Source organism: Lampetra planeri, unplaced genomic scaffold (assembly GCF_965212315.1).
Source record: "Lampetra planeri unplaced genomic scaffold, kcLamPlan1.2.h2 scaffold_213, whole genome shotgun sequence".
Taxonomy (NCBI): Eukaryota; Metazoa; Chordata; class Hyperoartia; order Petromyzontiformes; family Petromyzontidae; genus Lampetra; species Lampetra planeri.
Genome location: NW_027614894.1, coordinates 1 through 15808, shown reverse-complemented (window position 1 = coordinate 15808; position 15808 = coordinate 1). Strand labels below are relative to the sequence as shown.

The window sequence follows — 15808 nt, the reverse complement described above, 5'->3', positions numbered from 1 at the left end:
CATTGCCCACAGACTAACATTGCCCATAGACTAACATTGCCTACAGACTAACATTACCCACAGACTAACATTGTCCATAGACTAACATTGCCCATAGACTAACATTGCCCACAGACTAACATTGCCCACAGACTAACATTACCCACAGACTAACATTGCCCACAGACTAACACGGCCTGTAAACTAACATTGCCCACAGACTGACATTACTCAGACTAATATCCAGCCAAATATCCGTAGACAAATATCACCCGGAGACTAACATTATCCAGACAAATATAATCTGTGTCGTCGTCGTCGCCGTTTATATTCTACGCACGACCCCGAGGTCGGTGGACGCTCGGCAACACGACCACGCTCTGGCCCACGTGGCCTCGCGTATCCCCCCCCCAGCACGCTCACCGGCCACTCCGTCCGGCCGCGCTCCACAACAAGGGGGCGGCCCAGCCGGTCGGCGCTTAGCGGGAGGTGGGGGGGGAGGTGGGGCGGCATCAGCGCATGGGGCTTTCCTCGGGCTCCCCGGCAGAATCGCGCCGGTCCGGCACGCCGGAGTCGTCCGAGAGGCTGGCCGCGAGCTCCTCCTCCGACAGGCTGATGTGCAGGCGTGTGCGCGGCGGGGACGGCGACGAGAAGAGGCTGGTGCTCAGCTCGGGCCTGCTAGGCGAGGCCAGGCCCGTGGCCCACAACGGCGCCGGTGACGCCGCCGCCGGCCCCGCCGCGTGCGGCCCCTCCCGGTCGCTCCCGGCCTGCGCCACGCCGCCCTCGGCCTTCCCCGTGAGCCACAGGCCGAGGACGCTGTCCTCGAAGAGCTCCCAGGAGGCGCGCGACGGCGGCGCCGGCGGCGGCACCGTCGCAAGCGTCACGGAGAAGGCGTCGGTCGTCAGTTCGGCGAGCGAGGAGCCGGACGCGAGGTCGGGGAGCGTGGGGAGGGACCACTCGTGGCCGCCGCCGGCGGGAGGGGTCGTCGTGTCGCTGGCCGGGAGGTGCGGGGAGCCGTCGCCAGGACTGGGGACGCAGGACTTGCCCCTCCCTCCACCACAGCCAGGGGGTGGTGACGGCTGAGGAGGGGTGAACTGTTGGTGGGGCTCCTGGGTCCTGCAGCGTCAGACACAGGGAACGCACGCACGTGTACGCACGTGTACGCACGCACGTGTACGCACGCACCTGTACGCAAGTGCACGCACGCACGTGTACGCATGTGTACGCACGCACGTGTACGCACGTGTATGCACGCACGTGTACGCACGTGTACGCACGCACGTGTACGCACGTGTACGCACGCACGTGTACGCACGCACCTGTACGCAAGTGCACGCACGCACCTGTACGCAAGTGCACGCACGCACCTGTACGCACGTGTACGCACGTGTACGCACGCATGTGTACGCACGCACCTGTACGCAAGTGCACGCACGCACGTGTACGCATGTGTACGCACGCACGTGTACGCACGTGTATGCACGCACGTGTACGCATGTGTACGCACGCACGTGTACGCACGTGTACGCACGCACCTCTACGCAAGTGCACCCACGCACGTGTACGCACGTGTACGCACGCACGTGTACGCACGCACGTGTACGCAAGTGCACGCACGCACGTGTACGCACGTGTACGCACGCACCTGTACGCAAGTGCACGCACGCACGTGTACGAACGTGTACGCACGTGTACGCACGCACGTGTACGCACGCACCTGTACGCATGTGTACGCACGCACGTGTACGCACGTGTACGCACGTGTACGCACGTGTATGCACGCACGTGTATGCACGCACGTGTACGCACGTGTACGCACGTACGTGTACGCACACACGTGCACACGTGGGTGCGTGCACGCCCGGTTTAGTGGTGGGCACCGCTAAACCGGACACCGCTTCCAGAATCGGTCAGAGTCGTAAAAGTGTACCTAGCCCGGCACCAGCGGTAATCTCTCCCGGTGGAGGTTTCGTCGTGAACGCACCGATTGGCAGACCGCACGGCGGCAGCCCTGAGGCCAAACAACGTAACGGGGAAGTAAACGGTAAAGGCGCAGCCCCGCAAGCGCTCGTTCAAACCACGCTGACCACATGTTGCTTTATACTGTTAGGTGTTTCCGGTAAAGTCACGTGACTTTACCGGAAAAAAACCTAAGAATATGAATCCTTGCAGTCACGAAAGCTTCAAATCTCGAATTAGATGTTGTTTTGGTTTACTTTGTCGTCCTTCTCACGCACCTCCGATTAGCACGGTTGGCTACGTACGGCGCGAAACAAGTTCAACGTACGTACGTAAGTGTCAGAAGCGGTGGGCGAGCCCTCACTTTGACCCCCACCGCCGCTACCACATTTCTATCTATTTCCCGCTCCGCTCATCGTTCGCGCAGACCGCGTCGCCCCTCCAGGCGACGTCCGACCCTCCCAGCCGCTCCTGGAGAGAGGGGGGCAGCAGGCCGCCCACCGCAGAGATGGGGGGGTCGGGGGGGGGGGGTCTCACCTGCTGGGGGTGCGGGCCCCCGGCGGGCCCCCCACGGGGCTCTCCGCCGTGTCCTCACCCTCCACGCCGCCGCGGCTTCCCACGTTCCCGTGGGGGGCCCAGAGGTCGAGCAGGCTGCCGTACGCGTGGCCATGCACCAGGCGTACCTGCGACACGCGTACAGGTGCACGCAGAGGCAACGATTCACCCGTATAGCCTTCACAGACCTGCTGGGGCAAGTCCTGCGAGAGGGTAGCACCTACGAAGGACGGCACGGCCCACAACGGTGCCAGCACCACGCCCGACCGCCTCTGTCTCGCCAGTGGCAATGTTTACACATCGCATCAGGCACTCGTTTGAGGCCGAGTCGACCTAGGGAAGTTCCAGGACCGGTTCAGATAATTGTCACCGGTGTTAGCCGTGAGCGGGAATTGAACTGGAGTCACCTGGTTCAGAGCACAGCACGCTAACCGCTACAAAGACAAAGATCACCTGTACAGCATTAAAATACTTTTTGGGCAAGTGCCGTTAGTGAGCACCTATGAAGGCCTGCAGAGTACACGAGAGGGTGGGTGGCCAGCACCACGCCCGACCGCCTTTGTCTCCCCAGTGGCGATGTTTACACATCGCACCAGGTACTCATTGCATGCCGAGTCGACCTAGGGAGGCCCACTGGTGTTGGTAGCCGTGAGCGGGAATCGAACTTGGGGCTACTGGGTTCGATTTAAAGCTTTCGTGACTGCAGGGATTCATCTTCTTGGTTCTTTCGGTAAAGTCACGTAGAAGGGAAATAATAAAATAATAAAAATAAAACATAATAAAATAATTATTCACCTGATGACGGCTGCTTGCGTTGTGGCCGAAACGTCGTGAGAATTGTATTTTATTATGTTTTATTTTTATTATTGTATTATTTCCCTTCTACGTGACTTTACCGAAAGAACCAAGAAGATCTACCGGGTTCGTCGTGCAGTGCGCTAACCGCTACCCGCTGCCCGGTGTCTGCTCACAAATGTGTGTGCGTACCTGTGGTGCAGCGGGTGTGCGCGCTCACCTGTGGCGGGGTGTGCGTGCCGCACGGGGTGGAGGTCACGGGGCACGGGGTGGAGGTCACAGGGCACGGGGTGGAGGTCACGGGGCACGGGGTGGAGGTCACGGGGCACGGCGGAGCGGAGTCGTGCGCTGCAGCGTCTCCCGCGGGCCCCAGGGTCGCGTGCGTGTGCGCGTTTTCAAAGATCTCCTCACCTGAGACCCCCCGCAGCCAGACACACGTACACAAGAAAGACACAGATCATATCCCCGTGTAGCACATACAGACTGTCCCCGGGGTTAAGTGCTGTTAGCAATGAGCACCTATGAAGGCCGACACATGAAGGGGGTGGGGTGGCCAGCACCACACCCGGCCGCCTTTGTCTCGCTGGTGGCGATGTTGATGCACCGCACCAGATACTGATACGAGGCCGAGCAGGCCGAGAAGAAGCCCAGGAACGGTTCAGATAATCGTCACTGGTGTCGGTGGCCGGGAGCGGGAATGGAACTTGGTTTTCCAGGCTCGTACCACGTTACGCCAACCAATGTACTGCCGTTTCCCCACTCACTCACTCACCCACTCACTCACCCACTCACTCACTCACTCACCCACCCACTCACTCACTCACTCACCCACCCACTCACTCACTCACTCACCCACCCACCCACTCACCCACCCACCCACTCACCCACCCACTCACCCACCCACCCACCCACTCACTCACCCACTCACCCACCCACTCACCCACCCACCCACCCACTCACCCACCCACTCACTCACCCACCACACTGCAGGTCACCTCACGTCTTTCTTTCTGTAAAGCTCCACTTTGGTATTTCTCCCCACCCACTCCCACATCACCATCATCAACCACCACGTTTCCCACCACCCCACCACTGTCAAGCTCTCACAATAAACAACCTTGCTCCATTTAAGACTACTATGATACTCGTGCTGTATGTTTTGTTGCTGTGCGCTTGGCGTTTTGGGGACTTTGGTGGGGGGGTCCCATCCTCTTCTCAAGGCAGCTGCCGTTCCCCTGGCCAATCTCCAATTCTCCCGGGGACACTGAAGGCCCTGGTTGTTTTACAAGTCCCGTACATTTTTATAAACAACAATAACAATATTAAACACTTATTCTCGTGTAGCTCCCCCCCCCCCCCCCCACACATTTACACTTTCTGCTTCTTCCAGCTATGTGATACGTCCCGATGTTTTGCACCTCAGGAGGTGACTAACAGTAAATGTGCATTGTTGGACAAAAAATGCTTGTTTATTGGGCACAGGCCCAGTGCCACCCCCTATCTGACAAGGCCTCACCCAGCCCCAGTGCCACCCCCTGTCTGACACAGGCCTCACCCAGGCCTAGTGCCACTCCCTGACGCAGGCCTCAACCAGGCCTAGTGCCACCCCCTGACAAGGCCTCACCTAGGCCCAGTGCCACCCCCTATCTGACACAGGCTTCACCCAGGCCTAGTGCCACCCCCTATTCGACACAGGCCTCAACCAGGCCCAGTGTCACCCCCTATCTGACACAGGCCTCAACCAGGCCTAGTGCCACCCCCTGACAAGGCCTCACCCAGGCCTAGTGCCACCCCCTATTCGACACAGGCCTCAACCAGGCCCAGTATCACCTCCTATTCGACACAGGCCTCAACCAGGCAAAGTGCGACCCCCTATTCGACACAGGCCTCAACCAGGCTCAGTGCCACCCCCTGACACAGGCTTCACCCAGGCCTAGTGCCACCCCCTAATCGACACAGGCCTCACCCAGGCCTAGTGCCACCCCGACACAGGCTTCACCCAGGCCTAGTGCCACCCCCTAATTGACACAGGCCTCATCCAGGCCTAGTGCCACTCCCTATCTGACAAGGCCTCACCTAGGCCCAGTGCCATCCTCTATCTGACACAGGCCTCAAACAGGCCCAGTGCCACCCCCTGTCTGACACAAGCTTCACCCAGGCCTAGTGCCACCCCCTATTTGTCACAGGCCTCACCCACGTCCAGTGCCACCCAACACCGGCCTCACCTAAGAAACTGCTACCTCCTTACCAGGCTCGATCCTAAGCTCGGGGTTAGTGTGTTTAACGCGTAGGAGGCTTTCGCCACCAATATTATTCATAATAAAGGTATTTAGGGTTAGATCGCGTGAATATAAAGTTGTGTCGTAACCCTCCACCACCCGACACAGCCAGTAAGGTCTGTCACCTAAACAAAACGTGCCCAATTAGTTACTACTTCCGCCCACCGGTGTGTTGGTGAGTAAATCCACAACATTTACAATTTGAGTACGACGTTCACTGATAATTTTGTTTATGTGACAAACCTTATGCCGGGTGGTGGAGGGTTACGACACATTGAAACTTACGCGATCTAACCCAAAAGCCCTTATGAGGGGTGTGTTGATTGGCAGGATGAGAGGTTGAACAGAGTATAGGTGAGAGGTTAAGCAGAGTATAGGAGCGAGGCCTCGTAGAAGTTACTGCTGCTACTGCTGCTGTTCCTGAGCGAGGGCACAGTGCGGCAGGAGAGCACGCGAACAAGAGAGTCCAGGCAGGGAGATGAAACAAAAGTGCAGGAAGCTGAAGGTGGAGCGAGAGAGAGAGAAAGGTTTATTCCACAGGATCGGCAGAAGCGTAACACAGCACACGGCAGGGGCACGCCGAGGAGGGCGACGACGCTCGCGAGCTCCCAGCCGGCGCGCGGAGCGAAACGTCGGACAACGTGCCGAACGGCTCCGTCCCGAAAGCGCGTCGGAGGGAGTAGCAACAGCGACGGCGGCAGCACCAACCACGACGACAAAAAAATGTCCGCGCGGGTCGCGAGCAGCAACTTCTCTCGCGAGACGACCGAATCGGAGCGATGCGACTGCGAAAACTCAACGGCACGCACAACATCGCGGCCACTGGCGGGCTAAAACGTCTCGCGCGATCCCACTACATACAACGTGTAACAACTTGACGACAAGACGTCGATGTCTCGCGCGCACGAGATTTGACGCGTGCGTCGCTTAGGTTTTGGGAGTCGATGCGAGTTTGAGAATCCACGGATCAATGCACCTCACTCCAGCTCGCACGCACAAGACAAAGATCCCCCCCCTTCCCCCTATAGCCCACACAGACTGTCCGGGGCAAGTGCTGTTCATGAACGGCACAGTACCGTGCCCGGTCGCCTTGGTCATCCCAGCGCTGATATTTACACATTTTAACGTTGAGTCCGCCTAGGGGAGGCCCAGGACCGGTTCTGATAGTCGCCATTGGGTGTTGGTGGCCGTGAGCGGGAATTTAACTCGGGTTGCCGGAATCGTAGTGCAGCGGTTCTAGCTCACAGCTGCGCCACCGCTCCCCACCACACAAACACAGATGCTATTGCATGCACTCGCCCGCTTGCCCGCTTGCCCGCTCATGAACTCACTGTGTGGTGTGGCCAGCCCCGTGCCCGCCCGCACGCCCGCCTTTGTCTCACCAAGCGCTGATGCTTTATACGCACCGCACCAGGTACACATTTAAGGCCAAGTCACCTAGGGGAGGTGCGGGACCGGTGGTTCAGATATTCGTTGTTGGCCGCGAGCGTGAGTCGAACTCGGGTCTTTTGTCAATTACAATCAATCCCAGTGCGCTGCGGGCCTCGCGTCACGAGATGCAGGCGACTCTGTCTGGAACCGTGGCAGAGAGCAGTGCACCACCCTGTGGTGACGTGACTGCTGCTAAGCTCACGTCCACGGGCATCTCCACGCGTTGACGCCCCCCGATTGAGGTTGGGGTCGACTCCGCGCCATCATCACCCCTCCCTCCGGTGCAGATAAAACTAGCAACGCGTTGCGGTGAAATCAACAGTGGCCGTCCGATGGATAGACTCGTCCCCGTCATAGGAATGTGGTATTTTGGCCCCTGGCCCTGCAGGGGTGTAAACAGGAGGTGAGCAGCAATGCCTCAATGCTCGTGTGAGCATCAGGAACTCTGGTGAGGGGCTTGATTTTGATCCCCACGCTCGGGGGAAATCTCTGGAGCTTTGTCATTAAAACCGACAAATTAATAACTTCCAGTCGATGGTGGCCACGCTGAGCACGTGAACTCGCTACACTCGAGAACCCGGTTTCATCGCAGCTCAGTCTGACCGAGTCTATGGGTCTCCATATTATTGAGTCTATGGGTCTCTGTGCGAGTCTATGGGTCTCTGTGCGAGTCTATCGGTCTCTGTGTGAGTCTATGGGTCTCTGTGCGAGTCTATGGGTCTCTGCGTGAGTCTATGGGTCTCTGCGCGAGTCTATGGGTCTCTGCGCGAGTCTATGGGTCTCTGCGCGAGTCTATGGGTCTCTGCGCGAGTCTATGGGTCTCTGCGCGAGTCTATGGGTCTCTGCGCGAGTCTATGGGTCTCTGTGCGAGTCTATCGGTCTCTGTGTGAGTCTATGGGTCTCTGTGTGAGTCTATGGGTCTCTGTGCGAGTCTATGGGTCTCTGCGCGAGTCTATGGGTCTCTGTGCGAGTCTATGGGTCTCTGCGCGAGTCTATGGGTCTCTGCGCGAGTCTATGGGTCTCTGTGCGAGTCTATGGGTCTCTGTGCAAGTCTATGGGTCTCTGCGTGAGTCTATGGGTCTCTGCGCGAGTCTATGGGTCTCTGCGTGAGCCTATGGGTCTCTGCGCGAGTCTATGGGTCTCTGTGCGAGTCTATGGGTCTCTGTGTGAGTCTATGGGTCTCTGTGTGAGTCTATGGGTCTCCATATTATTGAGTCTATGGGTCTTTGCGTGAGTCTATGGGTCTCCAAATTATCGAGTCTATGGGTCTCTGTGCAAGTCTATGGGTCTCCATATTTTCGAGTCTATGGGTCTCTGTGTGAGTCTATGGGTCTCTGCGCGAGTCTATGGGTCTCTGTGCGAGTCTATGGGTCTCTGTGTGAGTCTATGGGTCTCTGCGTGAGTCTATGGGTCTCCAAATTATCGAGTCTATGGGTCTCTGTGCAAGTCTATGGGTCTCCATATTTTCGAGTCTATGGGTCTCTGCGCGAGTCTATGGGTCTCTGCGCGAGTCTATGGGTCTCTGTGTGAGTCTATGGGTCTCTGTGTGAGTCTATGGGTCTCCATATTATTGAGTCTATGGGTCTCTGCGTGAGTCTATGGGTCTCCAAATTATCGAGTCTATGGGTCTCTGTGCAAGTCTATGGGTCTCCATATTTTCGAGTCTATGGGTCTCTGTGCGAGTCTATGGGTCTCTGTGTGAGTCTATGGGTCTCTGTGTGAGTCTATGGGTCTCCATATTATTGAGTCTATGGGTCTCTGTGTGAGTCTATGGGTCTCCATATTATTGAGTCTATGGGTCTCTGTGTGAGTCTATGGGTCTCTATGTGAGTCTATAGGTCTCTGTGTGAGTCTATGAGTCTCTGCGCGAGTCTATGGGTCTCTGCACGAGTCTATGGGTCTCTGCGCGAGTCTAAGAGTCTCTATGCGAGTCTATGGGTGACCAGGCTGAGACCATCAACTCACTGCATTAGAGAACCCGGTGTAGCGGCAGGCTGGTGCGGCTGACACTCGGAATGGAACCCCGGCTCTCGACGGTGCCGGCTGAGCAGCGACTCCGATCCACCCGGCCGCCTCTAGCTGCACCATTAGCGAGCGCCTATTAGGGCTGGCACGGCTCAAGGGAGCGGTGTGTGACCTGCACCACCACGCCCTGGCCACCTTTGCCTTCCCCAATGAATTTAAGGGCGGTGGCGGAAGAGGGGCGGAAAGGGGGGTAGGGGAGTAGGTCGACCGCGCGGTGACCCCACGGTGACCCCGCGGCGACCTCGCGGCGACCCCAGGGCGACCCCAGGGCGACCCCAGGGCGACCCCAGGGCGACCCCGCAGGGAGGGAACGCGGTGTCAGACGGAGATCTCGTCTTCGAGCGAGTGGCGCGACGCTCCGAGGAGGCGTCGCGCCTCGTCCAGCAGGCGGTACCCACGCACCGCCGCCTCCTCCTCACAACCGTCGTCATCGTCGTCGTCGTCGTCATCGTCGTCGTCCTCGTCGTCGCCGCTCGTGCCGCTCTGCGAGCCGATGCCGGACTCGCGCTTCGGCGTGCCGAGCGGCAGCGGCGACGGAGACGCCGACCCTCGCCGGCTCCAGCAGAAGCGGGGGCCCCGGGGGGGGCGGCGGCGGCGGCGGCGGCGGCGCGGGGGACCGCCCGGTGGTGGGAGGGGCCCTGCCGGCCCGGCCCGTCGGCGCCTTTGCCCCCCCGCGCCAGCGACACCGGTGCCGGCTGCCGTACCTACGGGGGTGCTCAGAGCACCAGGGGCCCGGGCGGTGGCCGGGGGCCCAGCGGAGGCCGTTAGGGGGGCCGGGTCGCGCGCTGGCGGAGAGGTGGAGGAGTGGAAGCCGTTGGAGAGAACCTCCAACTTGTGGCAGCCGTCGTCTGCGGGGGAGATGGGGAGACGGGGACGGGGAGATGACGGGGGGGGGGACGTGGGGAGATGGGAGAAAGGGGATGGGAGATGGAAAACAAGAAGATGGGAGACATGGAGATATGAGGATGGGAGTTGGGAGACATGGGAGATGGAAGACAGGGAGACTGGGTGACAAGGAGAGGCATGCCGGCCTCAATAGGTGCTCGCGAAGACGACCTTCCCTGACGGCGTGTTGTGGCTACACGGTGACCCTTGTGCGTACTCACCGGTGCCCGAGAGCTGCATCTCCGTGCGTTGGAGCTGCGCCACGAGCACGGAGATGTGGGTGAGGAGGTCCCGGTTCTGGGTGAGGAGGTGGTGAGCGCGCGCCTGAGCCTCCACACGGGCAGACACCTCCGCGGACAGCTGCTCCTTCAGCAGACGCACCTGCGACAAGGCAAAGACGCCCGCCCCCCCCACCACGCATAGCCTTTAACAGACTGTTGGAGCAAGTGCTGTCAGTAGCGAGCAGCCCCGATGAAGGCAGGGGTTGGCCACTGGGGAGCCGCGATGTTTGCACACCACGCCAGATACTCATTTCAGGCCGAGTCGACCTAGAGGGGGTGGGCGCCCCAGGACCGGTTCAGATAACTGTCACCGGTGTTGACCGCGAGGGGGAATCCAAGTCGGGTCGCCGGGTTCCAACGCTCCCCGTTCCCTTCCCCACCGCCCGCGCGCTCACCTGCGCCACCGCCACATGCGTCTGCTGCTCCTGCTGCCCCAGCTGCTGCTGCAGCAGCTGGATGTGGTGGCGGGCCGACAGCGGAGTGATGTCCAGCGACCCGGGGCTTGACGCCGCTGGGGCGGCGAGGAGGCTCCCCTGCCCGGGAAGCAGCGTCCCGTCGGGCAGCCCGTTCAGGAAAGTCCCTTTGGCGGCAGGCTGCGTACGCCAGACCAGGCCGCACATGGCGGGGGTCGGTTTAAATCTCGTTAGACCGGGGTGAGCGCAGAGACGGGCAAATCAATTATAAAACTTTACTTTGTATTTTACCAGGTAAGGCCCACTGAGATGTACAGATCTTTTTCAGAAGCGACCAGGCCACAAACGATAGCTCAACGAAGCAGCTCATCATTATCGTTGTGTGGAAATCAACGTCACGTGCGGCGTGGACGTCGATTTCTAAATGTGGACTGAAATGCCGGAGGACCCGGAGAAAAATCCACGTGGCCACGGGGAGAAAAAACATGCAAACTGCAAACATACGACTGGCGACAGGGACGCGATCGAATCCCACGACCTCCTGTACACCAGGCGAGGTCGTTAACGTCCAGCTCAAGAAGAAATTGAAAACAGTGCAGGGACATTCAAACATGAACTTAACTTGATAATTGTTTTTTTTACCCTTCTATCTGGACAGTGCATACATTATCAGAGTTGTGTTTTTTGTTTGCGTTATGACTGCAGGTATTGTGGTCTATGCAAACATGACTCCTTGTAAAAAAGGTGTCAGTTTTGTTGCCAGATAGAAGGGTAAAAAAATAATTATTATATTTTGCTACTGGCAAATGAGGTTCCAATGGTGTAAATGCTTACCCCGAGCTCTCATACTCTGATGGTGCATTGTCTTTGAGTTGTGCGCCTTTTGGCGTCATCTGGTCCAACACCATGTGAGACTAGGCTCTAAGGAAAGCTGTCTCGGGTGTGGACCAATCAACTTCAAGGACAGTGCACATTATCAGAGTTATGTTTTTTGTTTGTATTATGACTGCAGGTATTGTGGTCAATGCAAACATGACTCCTTGTAAAAAAGGTGTCAGTTTTGTTGCCAGATAGAAGGGTAAAAAAAACAATTATCATATTTTTACTGGCTAATGAGGTTCCAATGGTGTAAACTTAACAGTTTGAATGAATGTGGTGACACAGCGCGCCGGTGATCACCCGTGATATCGGATAACGTGGATGGTGGGGGGCTGCGTGTCCCAAGCGGTTGCGGTTGGGGGGGGGGTACCTGTGAATCTGTGTGCTTGATGGGGGCGGCTGCATTGGGGGGAGTGCTGGGGGTGTCCGTGAGAGAGACCCCCACGCCGTCCCCCACTCCTCCCACTCCTCCGCCCCCCGGGACCTCCGCAAGCAGCAGCTGACGAGGGCTGCAGCAGCCACCCACGCCTGCAAAGACAAAGATCCCCCCCCCCCCGTGTATAGCCTGCAGCACCGTCGGGGCAAAGTGCTGTTAGCAAATCATGGTCGAGGTGCCGGAACGGCACTCTAGGGGGCGGGGTGGCCACCACCACGCCCGGTTGCCTTTGTCTCCCCGGTGGCGATGTTTACACACCGCGCCAGGTACACATTTGAGGCTAAGTCGACCTAGGGGAGGCCCCAGAACCCGTTCAGAAAATCGTCACTGGTGTCGACCGTGAGCGAGAATCGAACCCGGACCGCCGGGCTTGTAGCCACACAAAACACAAAGATCCCCCCTCCTCATAGCACCAACGCAGGCCGGCACGGCACACGAGGGGGTGGGTGGCCAGCACCACGCCCGGCCGCCTTTGTCTCTCCCAGTGGCGACGTTTACTACACACCGCACTAACTGCCGCGCCGCCGCTCCCCGGCACACAAAGAGAAAAAGACAAAGATCCCCCGTATAGCCTTAACAGACTGTTGGGGCAAGTGCTGATAGCGAGCACCTATGAAGGCCGGAACGGTACACGAGGGGGTGGGTGGCAGCACCACGCCCGCCCGCCTTTGTCTCCCCAGTGGCGATGTTTACACACCGCACCAGGCACTCACTTGAGGCTGAGTCGACCTAGGAGAGGCCCGGGACCGGTTCAGATAATCGTCGCCGGTGTTGGCCATGAGCGGGAATCGAACCCGGGTCGCCGTGTTCATAGCTCAGCGTAGCGCTCACCGCTACACCACCGCTCCCCACTCACTCCCGCACGCCCGCTCACCAACTACTCACCTGGAGGCGGCTGTGTCTGTGTGCCGTCCTCTGTCTGCTGCTGCTGCTGCTGGGTTCCCTGTGCCAGGCTCAGCGTGTGGCACACCTCAAACGCCTGCCCCACCGTGCGCACCACCCGCATCGCGTGGCTCTGCAAGACACCCGCCCGCCCGCCCCAACCTCGTTAGCCGGCGGCGGCGGTGCTGGTTGTGTGTGGTTAGGGGTTAACGGTTACCGCATCTACCGGTAAAACCGGTCACCGCTTGCTGATTCAGTTACCAGTTTCCTAATGTTGGGAGCCGGTATTTGTCCTGGCACCCAGTAGGGCCCACGGGCCCCACATGGTCCTCGTAGGCCGTGCCCATCTGCTTAACCCCCCACTGACCCCCACTGACCCCACGTGGTCCTGCCGGCCCCCACTGGCCTGACAGGCCCCCCCTTAACTAGCTTGACCCCCCTTGCCCTGCTGGCCCACGTGGCCCTGCTGGGCCCCCATCAGAGGTCGCAAACGGGTTTTGATTCCTTACCCGTACCCGGCCGCACCAGGGTCGCAAACGGGTACCCGTACCCGTACCCAGCCGTACCCGTACCCTACCCGTACCCGGCTGGGTACGGGTAGGGTACGGGTATCGGGTACCCGATCGCGACCTCTGGGATAAAGCCACGTTGCAGGCGCGGGTGGGTTGATTCTAGGAACTTGAATTGTGAGAAGAGACAAGACGTTGGGAAATGAGTGACAAACGGTGACTCACCAGTGACTCACGGCCTACCCGTACCCGTACCCGGCCGCACCAGGGTATCGGGTAGGGTACGGGTATCGGGTACCCGGTTGCGACCTCTGGCCCCCATCCCCTTGTCCTGCTGACCTTCCCCCCCCCCCCCCCGGGGCCCTAGTGCCCCCCCCCCCCCCGCAGACAGACCTTGCGCTTGGCCTTGAAGACGTTGCAGCGGAAGGCATGGGTGACGGCGTCGCGAGAGATGTAGCTGAAGATGTTGAGGTCCTGGGAGTCGTGGGACACGTAGAAGATCCTGCAGGGCGCAGACGGGATGCCCGGATCAATCACCAATACACTCACCGATACACTCACCGATACACTCACCGATACACTCACCGATACTCACCTCACTATACACCGATACACTCACCGATACACTCACCAATACACTCACCGATACTCACCTCACTATACACCGATACACTCACCAATACACTCACCGATACACTCACCGATACACTCACCTCACTATAGACCGACACACTCACCGATACACTCACCGATACACTCACCGAAACACTCACCGATACACTCACCTCACTATACACCGATACACTCACCAATACACTCACCGATACACTCACCTCACTATACACTGATACACTCACCAATACACTCACCGATACACTCACCGATACACTCACCGATACACTCACCTCACTATGCACCGGTACACTCACCGATACACTCACCGATACCCTCACCGATACCCTCACCGATACACTCACCGATACACTCACCGATACTCACCTCACTATACACCGATACACTCACCGATACACTCACCGAAACACTCACCGATACACTCACCTCACTATACACCGATACACTCACCAATACACTCACCGATACACTCACCAATACACTCACCAATACACTCACCGAAACACTCACCGATACACTCACCTCACTATACACCGAAACACTCACCGATACACTCACCTCACTATACACCGATACACTCACCGATACACTCACCGAAACACTCACCTCACTATACACCGATACACTCACCAATACACTCACCGATACACTCACCAATACACTCACCAATACACTCACCGAAACACTCACCGATACACTCACCTCACTATACACCGATACACTCACCAATACACTCACCAATACACTCACCGAAACACTCACCGATACACTCACCTCACTATACACCGATACACTCACCAATACACTCACCGATACACTCACCGATACACTCACCTCACTATACACCGATACACTCACCGATACACTCACCTCACTATACACCGATACACTCACCGATACACTCACCGAAACACTCACCAATACACTCACCTCACTATACACCGATACACTCACCTCACTATACACCGATACACTCACCGATACACTCACCGATACACTCACCGAAACACTCACCTCACTATACACCGATACACTCACCGATACACTCACCGATACACTCACCGATACACTCACCGATACACTCACCTCACTATACACCGATACACTCACCGATACACTCACCGATACACTCACCGATACACTCACCGAAACACTCACCGATACACTCACCGATACACTCACCGAAACACTCACCAATACACTAACCTCACTATACACCGATACACTCACCTATACACTCACTGCTCTATACTAACCAATACACTCACCAATACACTCACCAAAACACTCACCAATACACTCACCTCACTATACACCGATACACTCACCGATACACTCACCAATACACTCACCGATACACTCACTGAAACACTCACCTCACTATACACCGATACACTCACCAATACACTCACCGATACACTCACCAATACACTCACCAATACACTAACCTCACTATATACTCACCAATACACTAATACTCACGAATATACACACCGTGACTATTACACGCACTCTCAAACTCATGATTACTCCAACACTCCCTGCCACGCTCACCTCCCCCATCTCCCACGCTCACCACCGGGTGGTGAGCAGCCCCTTTGCTCACCTGTAAATGGGGTCGTGCATGATGAGCTGCTTGCTCTGATCCCAGCTCCACTCCTTCTTCTGCCCCCCGCACACAAAGACAAAGATCCCCCGTGTAGCCTTAACAGACTGTTGGGGCAAGTGCTGTTAGCGAGTAGCACCGATGCAGGCCGGCACGGCACACGAGGGGGGGGTGGTGTGGCCAGCACCACCCTCTGCCGGCCGCTTTTGTCTCCCCAGTAGATGTTTATGCAATGAACCAGGTACTCATTCAAGGCTGAGT

At 57.8% G+C, this 15808-nt stretch overlaps 1 protein-coding gene across 1 annotated transcript; it reads right to left on the bottom strand.

The window, feature by feature from the left end:
* Positions 1–288: 288 nt before the first annotated feature.
* Positions 289–15802, bottom strand: LOC144740417 (uncharacterized). The gene is made up of 10 exons (XM_078623270.1): positions 15548–15802; positions 13702–13810; positions 12803–12932; positions 11852–12009; positions 10585–10782; positions 10130–10289; positions 9728–9871; positions 3509–3699; positions 2476–2621; positions 289–1095 (listed from the first exon to the last, which is right to left on the bottom strand). The coding sequence occupies exons 1-10, from the start codon at positions 15565–15567 to the stop codon at positions 492–494; spliced, it is 1860 nt and encodes a 619-aa protein (XP_078479396.1). The 5' UTR covers positions 15568–15802; the 3' UTR covers positions 289–491.
* Between the last annotated feature and the right edge of the window lie 6 nt (positions 15803–15808).